The sequence below is a fragment of the Sabethes cyaneus genome, chromosome 3 (assembly GCF_943734655.1).
Source record: "Sabethes cyaneus chromosome 3, idSabCyanKW18_F2, whole genome shotgun sequence".
Lineage (NCBI taxonomy): Eukaryota > Metazoa > Arthropoda > Insecta > Diptera > Culicidae > Sabethes > Sabethes cyaneus.
Window position 1 is genome coordinate 177,801,914 of NC_071355.1, and position 17,535 is coordinate 177,819,448.

At 38.4% G+C, this 17,535-nt stretch overlaps 1 protein-coding gene across 1 annotated transcript in view; it reads right to left on the reverse strand.

Moving 5' to 3' along the window:
- Window positions 1-17,535, reverse strand: part of LOC128740448 (uncharacterized) — a 148,213-nt gene that overhangs the window by 109,652 nt on the left and 21,026 nt on the right. The window contains exons 6-8 of the mRNA XM_053835989.1: window positions 15,135-15,401; window positions 14,752-15,042; window positions 7,270-7,404 (exon numbers count right to left, since the gene is read on the reverse strand). Coding sequence (XP_053691964.1) covers window positions 7,270-7,404; window positions 14,752-15,042; window positions 15,135-15,401 — 693 coding nt within the window. The remainder of the gene's footprint in view (window positions 1-7,269; window positions 7,405-14,751; window positions 15,043-15,134; window positions 15,402-17,535) is intronic.

Here is a 17,535-nt window from a genome sequence, read left to right on the forward strand (position 1 = left end):
AAACCTTTTGACTATTGTGCACTATGGTCAAAAGGTTTAGGTATGTACATTATTTAAACACCAAATTAATGCATTTGGAGCCGTTAAAATTTGAACTTCCGTCCATTTGTAATCAATGATGAGCAGGGAATAAAATTTTCACTCACATGTAGGATAAACGTATTTCGCTCACCCATTCTTCTCACATGACAACTAGATGGTGTAGTTATCTGTTCGTATAAAGCGGAAGAAAAACATTTTTCCGCTAAAGAGAGTTGATAATATTTCGTTTCATTTTTCCCTGAAAAACATTTATCCTCTCTCACTAAAGGCATGATAAATAAATATCGCAGGTAGACTTGGCGCGAAAATCTAATGCAATAATAGGTATATAACAGAAAACCATGGTGATACTCAAATACATAAACTCGGTTGTTTTATTTCACTCTCTTGTTGGCTGGTTGTTTGGTAAATTCAATAGTAACCTGTGCATTTTCGTCTCTGAAAGACGGCTGATACAGCTTTATCCTCTCTCACAAAGAGAGGATAAACTTGTGTTACGAAAATTTTGAAAATAAACAAATCATGATCGTGTATTCCTTGGGATAAATGAAAATCCAGGTAGCCCATGCTCACGAACGACAATAAATGGGTATAAAACATTCTCGTTTCACATTTGTTCAGTTTTTATTCGTAGTAGGCAAAATTCATAGATTATCGCACGTTTGAGAGGATAAATTGAATGCCTGATGATGAGACAAGAAAACGTAACCATGTTTCCTTTGAAAAAGGCCAAAACCGAAGGCCGAAACGTCAGGCAGTATAAAAAAAGCCGTTTTCTATTTAAAACTGACTGTAAAAGCCCACAATACAATATCTTTTTATTTTTCCTTGTAAGACTGATGTAAATTGACAATCACAGTCACCCAAAGATTGGTAGTTGTGGATTTGAGCTCCACCTTCGCTTAGTCATTATTTTTCTCCTAATATCAAAAATTATTCACTTCAACCAGTTTTCCATTTTTGACATCAAGTATGTATTAGTTGTTTTCCAAGAAAAAAAAATTTATTTACATCTATATTTCTATCTCTATCTGTATCTGTAGCATGTACAGAAATAGTTTGACAGCGTTATCACTTGATTTGCGGCTATCCTGGCGAAAACAGTCAACCAATTGCGCTCGGTACTTTATTCGTACTGCCAGCTCCACCCCAGAGCTCGACGTGAGAGATACACTCAAGTCGCTTTTTACGTGAAGGGTACGTTCCACGTAAATCCAAATTGCGTAAATCCCGAAATTTTCGTAAAGAAACCGCGTAAATTCCAAAATTCGCGTGAAAAGCCGCATAAATTTCAAAATTCGCATTAAAAAAACCTCGTAAATTCCAAAACTACGCGTCAAAGTAGACTGATTAAGCACATCCGTGTAAGCTCCGACAATCGTATAAAAAATCGCTTAAATTCCAAAATTTGCCGCGTAAATTCCAAAAATCGCATAAAAATAGTCGCGTAAAAAGTGACTTCAGCGTATATTTCACGTAAACGCCAATCTTCTTGGCGGCGTACCTGGCCTGTCAGTCGTTGCCAACCAGCGTAAGTAGGGCTCATTATCCTTTACGACAACGACGTCACGCTTCACCAGAAAAAAACCTGCATTTTAAGCCGCTCCTCCTGGATTATTGTCTGCTACCCAGAAACGGCTGGGCTCAAATGACGCTTCCGTATAACAATGTTCACAGTACTACATCACTGTTTGGCCGATTGTTCCGAATTTCCGGGCCAAGGCACAGAACGATGAGACCACCTTGCTCTCGGTCTTCCTATTCAGTTTCTGCAGCATTTTGCGATCGCACAGCAACGTTGGACGGCAAAAACCAGGCTTCCGTTCGATGCTCTTGCCTTTCTCTGGAAGAGATTGTAAATACGCTAAGTGCCACATGATATCGAACCTCTTCGCTCCGGGGTGGAACTGGCAGTACGAACAGAGCATCGAGTGTAGTTGCTTGTCTTTTCTCCGCATGATTGCCACAACCCAGCTGATGACAATGCCAGTTTTCTTCTGTACGTGCTTAATAAACGTAGGTTTCAAAGAAAATTTGTTCCATTGCATTATCTTTTGTAGTTTTTTTTCATCACCATCCGACATCAGTCCGTTTATCAATACATACATTGTAATGGAAATTGCTCCGTTGTGACAAGAGTAGCAAAAGTTTTTCTATGGGATATTCTGTCATGGCACTAAATGGTTAATGAGCTAGAAATTATTTGCAACATTTTCGGTATTGGTTTCACGTCAATGGTCATCAATACGTTGTTTCTTAACAGATTTTTGTTTCCATTTTAACCAGTCGACTAAAAATTGATTGTATTTTCTGACAAAAATATGAATTTAACTACATTAACATTCTCAATGCTGAAAAATCAGTGTTTGATACATTGCTCACATCCCTAATGTCTTTTATCCCCCATATACCTTGAAATACTTAAAACAAAACTTTTAAACTTCAAACTTCCCCGTCGAATCTACCCAGGTAGCCCTAACTCGTATATCAGTGTTCGAAAATTATCGTAAATATCTCTTAACAAATGCGAAATCGCTTGATAAAGTGGGACCAAGTTGATTTTCCATCGTATATAATGCTAATAACTGACTGGTCTAGCGCCTCTATGGTTCAGCGAGCCCTGATAGGTATTGTGGGCTCGAATCCGGTTATAATTTCAGATTATAGCTTGGTTCGACCCTTGGTCCAGCATTTGACGAAAGGTAGGAGTCAAAGCGACTATTTGTTAAGCGTAGCTACCAAAACCACCCCCCTCTCCTCACCTTTCCGCTCTTTCCCCTCCTTCACTAAAAAAAATCATTTTCTTTCCGTCCCTACCGTTCCTTCATCAATTGTAGAACCACCGTTTCAAAATATCTATACCTATAAAAATGGATTTCTGTCTGCCCTATGTTCCTTATAGAATCGAAAACTACTGAACCGATCGGAGTGAAAATTTGCATGTAGGGGTTTTTGGTGCCAGGGAAGGTTCTTATGATAGTTAGAGATCCCTCCCCCCACTAAGAGGGGGGCTACCATACAAATCTATACCTATGAAAATGGATTTCTGTCTGTCTGCCCGCATGTTCCTTATAGAATCGAAAACTACTGAACCGATCGGCGTAAAAAAATTGCATATAGGGGTTTTTGAGGCCAGGGAAGGTTGTTATGATGGTTAGAGACCCCTCCCCCCACTAAGAGGGCGGGCTCCCATACAAATGAAACACAAATTTCTGCATAACTCGAGAACTAATCAAGCAAATGGAACAAAATTTTACATGTGGGTGTTTTTGAAGACAAGAATTTTTTCTATGGTGAATTGAGACCCATTCCCACTTTAGGAGGGGGTACTCCCATACAAATGAAATACAAATTTCCTGATAACTCGAGAACTAATTATCCAATTGAACCATATTTGGCATGTGGGTGTTTTTGGAGACAAGTTTTTTTTCTATGGTAAATTGACACCTCTCTCTACTTTAGGAGAGGGGGCTCCTATACAAATGAAATACAAAATTCCTCATAACTCGAAAACTATTCAATCAAATGGAACCAAATTTAGCATGTGGGTGTTTTTGGAGGCATGAATTTTTTCTATGGTGAATTAGGACCCCTCTTCCTTTTTAGGAGAAGGGGCTCCCATACAAATGAAATACAAATTTCCTGATAACTCGAGAACTAATTATCCAATTGAACCATATTTGGCATGTGGGTGTTTTTGGAGCCATGATTTTTTTCTATGGTGAATTGACACCCCTTACCTTTTTAGGAGGGGGGGCTCCCATACAAATGAAACACAAATTTCTGCATAACTGTAGAACTAATCAAGCAAATGGAACAAAATTTTACATGTGGGTGTTTTTGAAGACAAGAATTTTTTCTATGGTGAATTGAGACCCCTCCCCACTTTAGGAGGGGGGGCTCCCATACAAATGAAATACAAATTTCCTCATAACTCGATTACTAATTAATCAAATGGAACCATATTTGGCATGTGGGTGTTTTTGGAGGCATGATTTTTTTCTATGGTGAATTGACACCCCTTACCTTTTTAGGAGGGGGGGGGGCTCCCATACAAATGAAATACAAATTTCCTAATAACTCGAAAACTATTCAATCAAATGGAACCAAATTTGGCATGTGGGTGTTTTTGGAGGCATGAATTTTTTCTATGGTGAATTAGGACCCCTCTTCCTTTTTAGGAGAAGGGGCTTCCATACAAATGAATTACAAATTTCCTCATAGCTCGAGAAGTAATCAAGCAAATGGTACCAAATTTGGCATGTGGGGGGTCTTGGAGGCAGGAATTTCCTCTATCTAGGTTTATTTATTTTCCTAGATCTACTGACCTCTATTACTTTCCTTCAGTTGGGTCACCCCTGCGTAATGGTACTTTCTACGAAAAGATTTTCCATGAAATGGTACATCCCGCGTAAGGTTTTTCGCGAAATGGTATTCTGCGAAACTCTAGATTCCGCGTTATGGTCAACCGAGAATTGGTGTTCCGCGAAATGGTATTCGGCGAAATGGTTTATAATGATGGCGAATATTTAAATGCTATCCGCTTTATTTTATCAGGCTAAGCAATGGGGGGGAGTTTTTTTCTACTTTATATATTTGTATATTAAAACACACATGAACTAACCAGAAACTTGCAAAACTCAAGATTGTGACAAAGGTCATCCGAGATTCACGATTTATGTACAACACAGTTTAATTTGTAGCAATACGAAGTTTGTCGGGTCAGCTAGTATAATATATATGTATGACCGCATTTCAAGGTCAAGACGAAAAATATGAGATTAGTCTATTATCAACTAGACTATGCAAGTATCGATGAAAAAGGATTTTGGAGTGATACTTTGTCATGCTGCTAGGATGCTGCATGCTGCTGCATGCTTAATGAGATACAATTAAAATGCCTTCGAACATTTTACTTGGGACAACGCTGTAGCACAGTTTGAATCAGAATGGTAAACATTGATAAATTGAGCAAATAATTACATTGCATTACATCATTTTTTCAAAGGGGAGAGGAGTAGCGTAATAAATTTATTTCGTTAAGATAGTTGTTATGGGTATCGCAACTCTGAAATTATGCCACAAAAATTTATTTTATACATGTACGTAGTGCAAAGTCACCATCAACTCAAGTATTTACCTATAAATAAAAGAAGACTGAGTGTAGAATCTAACTTGTAAATCCAGCAACTAAGACTTAGATGTTTCTGCAGAAAGCCAAAAAAAGGGATTGGGTCAAACCCAGAGATGCTTTTGCACCTTCCGTGGATCCAGTTACTTAATCAATAAGTACGTACAAAACTGGCCTAACAATCCTATTGTTGCATTTTAAAATCATGACTGGAAAGAACAGTTAAAGTCAATTGCATTGTATTACTCTCCATCATTTACTGCAAACAGCTGGCTGCGAAGTTTGTCTAATATGAACATTTAGGTTAATTTCTGAATGTAATCCAGCACCTATGTTGTGTTTTATGTCTTTTGTTCATAAGCGGACCACAAGTGCATTGAAACATGTTTAAAACGGCAAGTGAAATACGAAATTCAATATTGCTAACAATTTTTTCTTCTTTGTTATGATTCATTTAATGTTGCTGAATTGATTATTTTCATTATTTTAACGTGACCAAAAATTGAAATATTCCTTCAACAAATAAATATAATGCTATATTTTGGTCCAGCAAAAGTAGAATGTTTAACTTAACTAAGTTGACATTAGAGCGTTTAGTCCACTCAAGCATATGTACAAGGTGTAAATAGAATTACAGAAGTTTGTGTGGTGTATAATTGCTTTTACCGTAAAACTTTTGATTCGCTAGTAGACACCCGAAAATATGAAGCGTGAAAGCAAGCAAAAATTGATGAGACCCTGCCTCTGGCAGCTGTACGGTAGGTACCAATTTTTCCCAAACTGGCGGACGAGTTAACCGCTGCTGCTAGTTTATTTGAACTTTATTTGGTCGTGTTTATCAGATTTGCAGTGCAGTACGTGAATTGTGAAACGAAATGAAAATTTTCGTCGGCAATTATGAGTTTTAATTAAGGTTATACCGCTTCCCCATTGGATTACTCTTTCGGGGCACTAAACAGTAATATGTCGGCAGCTGTTGTGGAAGTATGTATAGCTGTTGTGGAGAGTTAAAATAGATTCAAAACTCGAATAAATAATTCACCCGCGATTAAGCGAATGAATATTTAATATACTAGCGCTCTTCTGGACACATTCATCTTTGTTCGCTTCTCTCGGTGTTGGCGAGGCGAGCGAATACAGCGCGAAACGAGTTGGCTTTTCATAATTTCATATCTTTATTTTTCGGTGCTATTCCAGTTGAATGCCTTCATCATGCGGTTTTTGGAGTTGGTCTTTTTTCCTGTACCTATATAGAGCGAGGCAGGGTGTGTCCCGGTGCTAACGAACCACCGAAATGTAGGTAGGGGGTTTCTAGAAACAGCGTTGAAAATTTTATCGTTTGGCAATAAAAAGCAGGCGGCTTCATGTTGTGAAAAGGATGTTGAGCTTTTGCCGGCATTCATTCCGGCTAGCTCGCAGCCGAGACGAGATTCGGTAGCACACATTACCGGAATGGTTTTGTTTGGAATGTATTGTACATCAAGCGAATAATTGTAAATCTTATTTGAGTAAACTCATCAAGCACTCATGTGTGTTTAAGTGAAATTGAAAGTCTTAAAAACGTAGCAAAATTTTTGTTTCATATTACAACATAAATCATAATAAATGTGAATAATTTTGCATGGTGAGTTGAAATATAACTTTTCCTTGCTTTCATATAGTCTTCGCAGTAGATACTTATACATAGAACATAGAGGGTGTAATTTTTTATACGGGTAACTATTTTCAGTTCCCTATCTGAATCAAAACTCGCTATAGAGTTATCCACAATAAAATATGACGCTGCTATATTGTTTGCTGATTCTTTTCGTTTTAAAAAAATCCTAGATTTGATGGAAGTGAATTATCATAAATTCTAATCAGCTCTAGTTCAGTGAACCACTTCTAGAGTTAAGCTCTAAAATGTTCCCGGCTGTTTTCCTACCATACCATACACGACATCGTACTGCACTACTTTAATAACTTGTACTTTTTGTAGATTACGACACGGTGAGCACGTTTTAATCGTACTCTCCACGTCATGAAATAATTTCTAATTTTTGCTCGGTGTAATCAGCCTATCTCTGTTGCCGGTTAGTTAGGTTATCATTACTTACCTCATGCAGTAATCGCAGCAGCACTCCTCCCTCGCCGGGGAGAAAGTCGGCGTAGTGTTTCATTGCATATTCCAAACATGTCTGTACTACATTGGTGCCGTTTGTTTTTTGGTAGCCGAAGGTAAGCCCTCGGAACTATGTTTTTTTTTGCGGGAATATTTTTACATTCCATCGGCGTAATTTTGCATTGATGTTGTTGTGGTTGTTTTTCGTTGGTCATACCGAGCAGTGAGCCGTAGGAGATTGTTTATTCCCGTGCAAAGGATTGCGGCCAGGTGAACGGTACCACGAATCGAATTATTACAGGTTGCGGTGGGACATTCCGGTGGGTGGTTTGGCGGTAGTTTTTTTTCGCAGCGGTTGGCACGCGTTGTTGATGTTGTTTTTTATGCACCGACGCATGTTGTATTAAAAGCAAAGAATCAGAACACCAGATGTAGACAGCAGCAATCCAGTGTGCATGAAATTTAAAGTGAAAAAGGAACAAATTGAACATTTGGTTAGTTGAAAATCAGAAATATGGGAAAACTTACGGATAAATACATAAAATTTAATCGTGTTCGAATTAAGTTTGTATTAGGAATAAGTTAAAAATCAATTCCAATGTTTCGTTATCGAAGAAATAATTTACATTTTCCCTATGTAGGATCAGTTTCTTTTTCCATCAGAATCTCTGCCGAAAATGCAATAAATTCACGCCACCCAAGATGGCTTGATTTTCTGTGTCTTCCATTTTTTGTCCATTATTTCCTCATTTGGGCTAAAAGCTTTTGTAGCTCAGTCAACACTACGCCTTTTCGGTCTCCATCATTCACGACGCTCTAAGGAAAGGAAAAAGTTGAATCTAAGAACCAAACGCTGTGGGAAGCTGAGAAACCCAATAAAACCGACTGAAAAGGATAAAGCTTCGGGACTGTATCGTAAAGAAGCTATTTTGCATAAACGAGAAGAATTTCTCTCCAATCGACAACGATAAAATAAGGTTTTCCAGAGGGCAGGAAATTGAAGGCAACGGGATCGAACAGAAAATTATCGTCAATGATTGTAAATTGCTGGGATCTTGCAGGGTAGGTGCCAGCTGCCGGGTGCCGGGTGCCGGGCGAGTATTACGCGGTTGACTTGTGAATGGAATTTCAACATCGATATTGATTGCTATCGTCAAATAAACGCTTGTCAGTGGCGTCAACTTTCCGGAAAAGTTGCGCTCGTAAAAATTAACATATTCGGTGCGAGTGATTTCAGATGTTAACGGTTGGAACCATATTTTATGAGCCAATTAATAACTTTAAAAGGGTTGATGAACCCTTTAATTCTATCTTTAGTTTTATAGATGTGATGCTACAGTCGTAAACCTAAAATAATGGTTTCGGAAGTTGTAATTTCATCGTGAGCATAGGTACGTTTGATTATTACAACATTCAGTACAGAAACAACCGCGAGGGTGCCCCTATGATTATTGACTTATTTTCACATTATTATAACACTAGTCTGCTTAACCATTAACCAGTAACTGGCAAATATGTTCAAAACATTAGCAATAATGGTTGCTGCTGTGCTATTTACCGTTTTATCGAGAAACAAAAAATATCGCTAATCTATCGACAATTTATAGTGTTCAATTGGTAAGTTTGCTGTTAACAAAATCATATTATATTTATTAGTTAATGCGATATGTATATTCAATTATGAAGAGTAGGGGAGAGTAGTCAACAGTGAGACAACAGGAACAGTGAGTCAACGGAAACAGCTATGTCATAAAACATTCAAGATCCATGATATTTTCATGCAAAGTCAAGTTTGTGAACCTACATTGCATAATGTAGTTTGAGAAAAATTTGTTGATTTTTTAACATATTTTTCAACAAAAATTAGTTAGGGGGGGGGGAGGGGGGGGGGGGTAAAAGTAAGTTTTGATGCAATCTTTTTCAAGTGATTTTCAACAACAAAATACATATTAAATTAAAATTAAAATTACTGCATGGCATCACATACTAATAAGAGTAAATATTTGAAAAAATATGACAATCGAACTGTTTGCTAACTCCGCTAGTTCACTATTTTTCATAAAATATTCTTATTGGTAACGGTGAGACACAGAGTCGTGGGTGACACTGAGACATAGCTTTTGCCATGCAAATTTTTTTGATTTTTTTTGTGTTCAATTGCAAATCAATCCATAGGAATTGACTGTAAATGAATTCTGAAGTGTAAGTTAAAAGTCAGATGTCCAGGATTTGTCCTTTATATGAGCATAAATGTATGTGTGAAAATAATCGGAATTTTCAATCATACCCAAAAAAATGTATGCTTTATAGACACATTAAACAACACGACACAATAAACATGTTCTTTATTACCCAAAAATATGGTTTAAAGCGATTTCAAATTGGTGGCTCAGTATGCAATACTCGTTGTCTCACTCTTCCCACCTATTGGTTAACAGTGAGACAAAAATACACCTCCACGTTTGTGGTTGTAACTAATTTAGCTTATAACCAAAACGACTGAAAATTTTTGTCAGGTAACTAGAAGGATACACCTTTCAAATAGACTGAAGTCAAAAAAAATTTAAAATATTTGGAAAAAAGTGTCACACTGTAGACGTCTCTCCCCTACTCTTGTGCTATTTATGGTTATTTATTTAATCACACTAATCGATTAGCAAATAATTGAACATTTGACGCTGTATGTTAATAAAGAGGTTAGAAACACCAGCAATAGTTGGGTGGTTGGTGTTGATTTTATTAGAGTGTGGTTTTAAGCGTTGGAGTTCATTTGTCACTCACCAGTAATAATGAAAATAAGTACCAGTGCGGTAAACGACTAAACAGTATGATATCTATTTCGCCTATTTAAGTAATCGTTTGTATATGTATGACAATAAAACCATTTTTTATTTACCCAATATATATGCAAACATAAAACATTTAGAAACGTGCCTTGCTCTAATAATAGTGGTGATGTTCCTGTAATAATGAAAGATGTTCCAGTAATCTTGAGGTTTTATTTTCTATCCTTGAAACAGTTCATCTATGTGTGCATTCTTCAATTTCTTATTCATGTGATTGAGACGTATTATTTTTTTTAGAAAATAGCTGCGAGTCTTACCGCAAAATCTTTGATCGCGCAAGGCCAATATTATTGGAACATGGATACTAAAGTTGTTCCAGTAGAAGAGTTAGAGTTTTCATTCTCAAACTAAATCAATAAAAAATCATAGGTATTATGAGTTTCGGAAGTATCCAGTAAACAAATCGTTGACGTATTTTTAGATTGCAATTATCAAATTTGATGGTGGGGTGACTTTTTACAACACATGATTGTTTTTTGATTGTTTTTTAAATGAACGTTTTGAAAGACATTTTACTTTAAGTTTTCCAATAAAAGGTCTTTATTTGTGGATTCCGCTGGGAACAATCCAATCTTTTTGAGAGTTTTTTTTTATATAAAACACACTGTAAAATAGAAACTGTAAAAACCATTTTTCTTTTTATTTACTCGTATATGACTTTATGTCTGAGAAAGTGTTTGATACGATGAATGATTAATTGGATAAACTGAAAAATTTCGATATAGACTAAAAATACATTGGGTTTTGCAATGGCTGTACCCATGCTCTTTCGGTTGGTATCCGAATGTTTTACTCACTAAACTACTGCCGCTCGTTATATTAGGTAATCTAATATTTAGTTTACCGGTTTGTTTCTATCGCACTGTGCCATCCTGCACCTCTGAACCAATTCAAGAAAAAAATCGTACAACGAATTTTTGAGTTACGCCCTTTTGAAGCTTTAAAGCAGTGGTGCCCAGACATTGGCGTGGTGCGGGCCAAATCAGATCGCCCCATGAGTCCGCGGGCCGCAATGACCTCTGGCGATTTCTGCGCATAACAAAATGTAACATAGGCGGCAGCAAAAGCCGATTTTTAGGAATAACCACAAGATTTTAACTGGAAAGCAATCAGATCTATAATATGCACGAGGTATTACGACTGATCTGAGTGACCTCTGTGTCACCAATAAAATTATTCATAAGTTCTCCATCCCTCAAACCAGTCCGCGGGCCGCAAGAATCATCACGAAGGGCCGCATGCAGCCCGCGGGCCGCAGTTTGGGCATCACTGCTTTAAAGGGCAGATTACTCAAATAAAGTGTATAAAAATTCACAACTACACTTCCAAAATGAACGTAAATCACAGCCGGTATTGACGACCATTTTAGGAGCTTTACGCTGTATTGGGACTAACCGGCATAGTTCCGGATTAAGTTATCGCTGTGGGAAATGGCCAGTATCGAGTATGCTACAACTACTCATCATGCGATACCTCAAATTACGCCAAAACACTAGATCAATCGAAGTCAGATCAACTACCTAGCACCACGTTGGTTATATCTGGGCAAGTTCCGGGGACTTCCGGGAATACCCAGACAAGTGGCCAGTTTCGTGCATGAACAAAAACTTATCGAAACTAGAACTCAATAACTGGATCAATGGAAGCAAAATCTACTATCTAGGGTCAGGTTTGATCATATCTGGACTTGTTTGAGGGACTCCAGGAATCCCTAAAACCTCAAAAATAGATCAATGTAAGCCAATTTGTGTACCTAGAACCACAATGGCCAATTCCAGACCTAGATTTATCATCAAACATATATCACATTGTGTTATTGACTTCCCCAAAAAACTTGACTTCCCTTCAAAAGGGCATAACTTCAAAATTCGTCATACGATTTTTTTTTAATTGGTTCAGAGGTGTAAGATGGCAATACAAACCAACTAGCATTTGCCGCTTAAATGGCCTGTTTTATTTTTTAATAAAGGTATTTTGAACACCGTGGGGCTTTGATCTGAATTTGGAATTGAATCTGAACTTGGTGTTGTATCCGAGCATGGCCCTGTATCTGAAGTTCGACTTGGATCCGAGTTTGGACTTGAATCTGAACTTAGATTTGGATATGAATCTGGACTTATAAATGAATAAATAATTCTTTCGGACTAGAATCTGAACTTGGACTTGGATCTAAACTTAAACTTGAATTTAAATCTGGTCTGGTATCTGAAGTAGGCCATCCATTTGAAGTTAGGCTTGGATCTGAACTTGGGCTTGGATCTGAACATGGATATGTTCAATTTGGGCATGGATCCGAACTAGGGCTAGGGCTAGGGCTAGGGCTAGGGCTAGGGCTAGGGCTAGGGCTAGGGCTAGGGCTAGGGCTAGGGCTAGGGCTAGGGCTAGGGCTAGGGCTAGGGCTAGGGCTAGGGCTAGGGCTAGGGCTAGGGCTAGGGCTAGGGCTAGGGCTAGGGCTAGGGCTAGGGCTAGGGCTAGGGCTAGGGCTAGGGCTAGGGCTAGGGCTAGGGCTAGGGCTAGGGCTAGGGCTAGGGCTAGGGCTAGGGCTAAGGCTAGGGCTAGGGCTAGGGCTAGGGCTAGGGCTAGGGCTAGGGCTAGGGACAGGCAAAATTCAAATGGCCATAACTTCTACAAATTTTTTTAACGAAACCAATTGCATTCCACGGGAAAATTTTTCTAAAATATTTCAAGATTCGCAGTAGTCAGTGGACACCGGAAATATTCCGGATTGGCCGGGGGTATGTCGAAAACTGATTTTCTTCATTTATTTTTTTTGTATCTTTTGCTGTCATGGAAATTCAATGATATTATTATTTTATCCCAAAACTAGATTTCATTTCCAGTCGATTGGTGAAAAGAGGGTGGAAATCCATCCGGCGGAAGTGGTCGTTTTAGGGATTGTCCGAAACCATATCAATATGGGTGTCAAACGTCAGGATTTTCAACCCTCGTAAATTCTCGAAGTTTGATAACCATGTTGGTATGGTTTCGATCATGTTTCAAAATGGTAGGACGGTACTGGCAATATTTCCAGGACTGATTTCACTGAAATGGCCATATCTCGGTTGTTTCTCGATGGATTGGCTTCCTCTTTTCACCAGTCAACTGGAAATGAAATCTAGTTTTGGGATAAAATAAGAATATCATTGAATTTCCATAACAGCAAAAGAGACAAGCGATGAAAAAATCAGTTTTTGACATAGCCTCAGACAACCCAAAATATCTCCGCCGTCCACTGACTACTGCGCATCTTGAAGTATTTTAGGAATACTAGAATAAAGTTCAAGTCGTATGCAATTAGTTTTATTTAAAAATGTTCTATTTTGTAGTAGTTATGGCCATTCAAATTTCGTCAAAATTTTACCTGTTCCGATCATTTTGTCTAACCCCTATAGGTAAATGATAGAGTCATGAGATCGCCATTTTCAAGAATACTTTCAAAAATTGGCTGCTTTTGTATACGCTAAAAATATGATTATCGTTCAATATAAATAACTAAATAAAGAACTGAAGTTTTTGGAGCGTCTTAGTAGAATACGAAACCTAAAATTAAAAAAGAAGAAAACTTATCCAATTTAATTCTATTATGTGTAGTTTATTCACGACAGATACGTATTTCGCCTACGACTTGCAAGCTTCCTCAGTGTCTGTTTTCGAACTCCGAAGTTCGAAAACAGACACTGAGGAATCCTGCAAGTCGTAGGCGAAATACGTATCTGTCGTGAATAAAATACACATAGTAGAATTAAATTGGATAAGTTTTCTTCTTTTTTAATTTTAGGTACAAATAAAGAATTAAAATATGGAAAAATCTTAAATTGCTGAGTTATTTTTTCATTGCAGCAGCAATTCTCGATTAAGATTGTAATTAATTGCGTTTTTTTTTTGAAAAAGTTCGTTAATAAAAATTAGATACTGGTATTCCGACAGTCATTTTTATGGGCATTTAAAATTTCAATACATCTGTCTTCTTCTTTTAGACCTTTGGTGGTCTGACCTAGGGCCTGAGCATGGTCGACTTTGAGAATGATCTCTATCTCTTCTATCTCTTTGTAAATGACTATGACTTTTGGACTTTTTTTGGAGCTTCTTAGTAGAATACGAAACCTGAAATTAAATAAAAAAGAAAACTTTTCAATTAAATTCTACTGTTTATATTTATTCGTGACAGATACGTATTTCGCCTACGACTTGCAGGCTTCATCAGTGTCTGTTTTCGAGAACAAATACGAAAAACGTCACGAATAAATATAAATAGTAGAATTTAACTGGAAAGTTTTCGTTTTTATTTAATTTCAGACTAAGACTTTATTATTTTCCACGCAATGTACTCGAGGTTTCCTTAGAAATAGCTGTATTTTTAAATCTTCCTAGCAATATATTTAGGTTATCAACTTTTACGATAAATACCCAAAAGATGACTCAATCATTATGACATTCCCCCATAGAATACGGAGGTTCGTTATTACGGCTGCTAACCGTAAAAAATTAGCAAAAAAACATTTCTTGGAAATGAATAATGATAGCATAAAGCATTGCTATTAATCCTGCAAAAAGCCCGGTTCCTGGAAAGCCTTGTGGTGTGCTGTAAACATTCCCGTATCTTAACGATAATCTCCGACAGTAATGCCTACCTCGTTCTCGATGTCGATGATGCCATCCGGAATGCATTCGGAAAAATCCGGCATCAACCACTCCGGACGGCCAATGTCACGTTGCTCACAGATGCGTCTCGCTTGCCCTTCGCTGCGCTTGGGGCAGTCCGCTAGGACCGGTGGCCCAGATGCACTGGCTGGCCAGTTTACGCCATAATCCGTACTTTTCGGGCAAAGTGTAACTGATCCTGGCTCAACGACAGTTACGTGCACGCTTTTCGAAATTGGAGCCACCGAGTTGGACACGATGCAGGTGTAGACGACCGACTTCTGTTGAATGGAAACGAAACAAGCAATGAAATGAAACCGTACCCATTAAATGCACAGCACAAAACCATTGCCAGTATTAATCTTAATTTTACCTGAAGATTTTTCACTTTAAGGATGCTCCCATCCGGGTAGAGATCTTCCCACATCTCGGTTTTCGGAATGGCCTGAAAGAGAGCCCCATTTTTGGTCCAGCTGTAGCCGAGCGTACCGTACTGCTGGTCGGAGTCCTGCGACAGGCATCGTACGAGCAACGAATCACCCCGGAACAGGGTGACGCTGGGCGGGTCGACGCGCAGCTGCGGCGCTCCGAGTATTTGCACTTTCGTCGAACGGCACTGCTGCATTCCCATGTCGTTAACCTGTGAGGAGATTGTTTGGGTCGTTAGTCGGAATGCTGCTGCCGATGGTTTGGATTGGTATGTATTGGGAACGAAAGAAAATAATCGACGTTAATGAATATAAATGCAATGGGAATTGAACTTGTTCCTTGCAGCTTGTTGCCTTTTAATTGCGCATTAGTGTTTTGTTTAACCTGTTTGCTGTTGATGGGGTAATTAAACAGACATCACAAATTTATAAGTTTACATTGTTGGAAAATAGGATGCCAAATGTTATTGATGTAGTGAAACAAATTAAATATTTTCTTTTGTTGTTCTGATGGAGAAAATAGCATGGCTTTTTACTCTAGGTACATGTGAATAATATTCTTTGCGGCTTGTAAAGTATGTGTCTTCTGGAAAACGAACTGGCATATTTCTTAATAATTTGTTTATTAAACGAAGTCATCCTGCGTGGCGGAGCAAGAATCTGGTGAAATTACATTCTGAGAACAACTATCTAACGATTATCTATGGATGTAGACGCCATTGTGACAATATGAATTTTGCTGAAATGAACGTCGTCCACATATTGCATCCCTTTTTCTAAACTGACACACTTTAGCGAAAGCAGCTTTCAAATGGATCAAACTTCAATAGAATAATACTCTATCCTCGTGTATGGCGGTGCGTTTTTCGTTCACCCTTCCATCTAACCACTAACGGGCCTGTTCTGGTTGCACCGGAAAATGAACCGTAGAGAGAAAGATCATATGAAAAAGAACGTCACAACCCACTTTCATCTGGAAAAAGTACGAAAGTCAATGAAGAGAAACCACCTTCTCTTAAACTGTCTGTGATGTGGATGAAAACCGCAACAAGCTCCTCACTTTGCTCATTCCTGCTCCCCTGCTTTGGCCAGGTTGTAGATGGGAAGCTCTAGTTTTGTGCTGTTTTATCCGAAGTTTCGTTTCTTGTCGGTAGCAGAAAGATGACCACGTAATGGTTTGTTTTATCAAATGCTTCGCATCCATAAGCTGTCCACCCTACAAAACGGTGAGTCTAACTGCAGAAGACAGCGAACTCTGGCTAAATCCCGAAATGGTACTGTACGAGATTAAATGTGTCCTGTCCTGTAAGTTTGGAAAACTCGGAAAACAAACGGCACACTTCTTGAAAGTTACTGAACGGAGAAGCGCCTGTATATTAGATGCTTCATTCAAACCTTCTGGTTTAAGGTTTCATAGGGGAGAGAACAGTACTTGCAAATTATTTTGAAATATACACTAATTTGAACGTCACTACATAATACTAGAGAACTTCTTGACTATGAATAACGACAAATTATGTCGTAAAAATTTATTTTTCCAAACTAAGATTTGAGCTGTACTTTACCACCACAAAAATATTTCATCATCTCAAGGGCCCCTTTCATCAACAGATAAAGTTTCGCCAGAAGTTGTTTTTGGTAGATTATCCCTGATGGAGAGTTAGCTCACTAGGTACGAAACTACCTTCCGGTAGTGTGGTTCAATGATTTATTGTGTTTGAACTGTGGAGTAGATGGATCAGTTCAATAGCGTCGGGTTTGAATCAAAGTCAATTTTTCGTGATGTTGTGCGACGCTAGCCAAACGAACTTGCAGGAATGAGAGGACGCTGCGCTGCAACGACGCTCGGATGATCAACCACAGATGAACCAGAAACGCACCACAGATCAACTGCACAGTGGTTGATTAAGTTTGGGCTTGGGAAATAGGAAAAAAAAGATACAAGCATGCAATCAAAGGTTCGCACACCAGCAGTCGACGGCGGGACATGTGGGATGGGATGTGGTTTACGGTTGATTGTTTACTTCTATTGACTCTTGAGATAAATTAAGTGGAACTGATTCTGTTTTGCTGCTGCCATTGTAGGTACTGCTCGAAACACCGATAGGTTCAATGGAATCGGACGGTTTTGCTGGAATGGAAACCGAACGTCTGGCTGCCGGCAATCAATGAAGCACTTAAAGAGCCGAGCAGGAAAGAGATGGTCGTGATTTATGTTGCCATGAGTTCTATCGCTGGCAATCCTGTTTGAAGAATTGTCTTCTACGCCGGACTGGTGATATTTGTGATAAACAAGATTGTTCGAATATTGTTTTTGTGCTTTTGGTTGGTGAGCTATTCGGATCA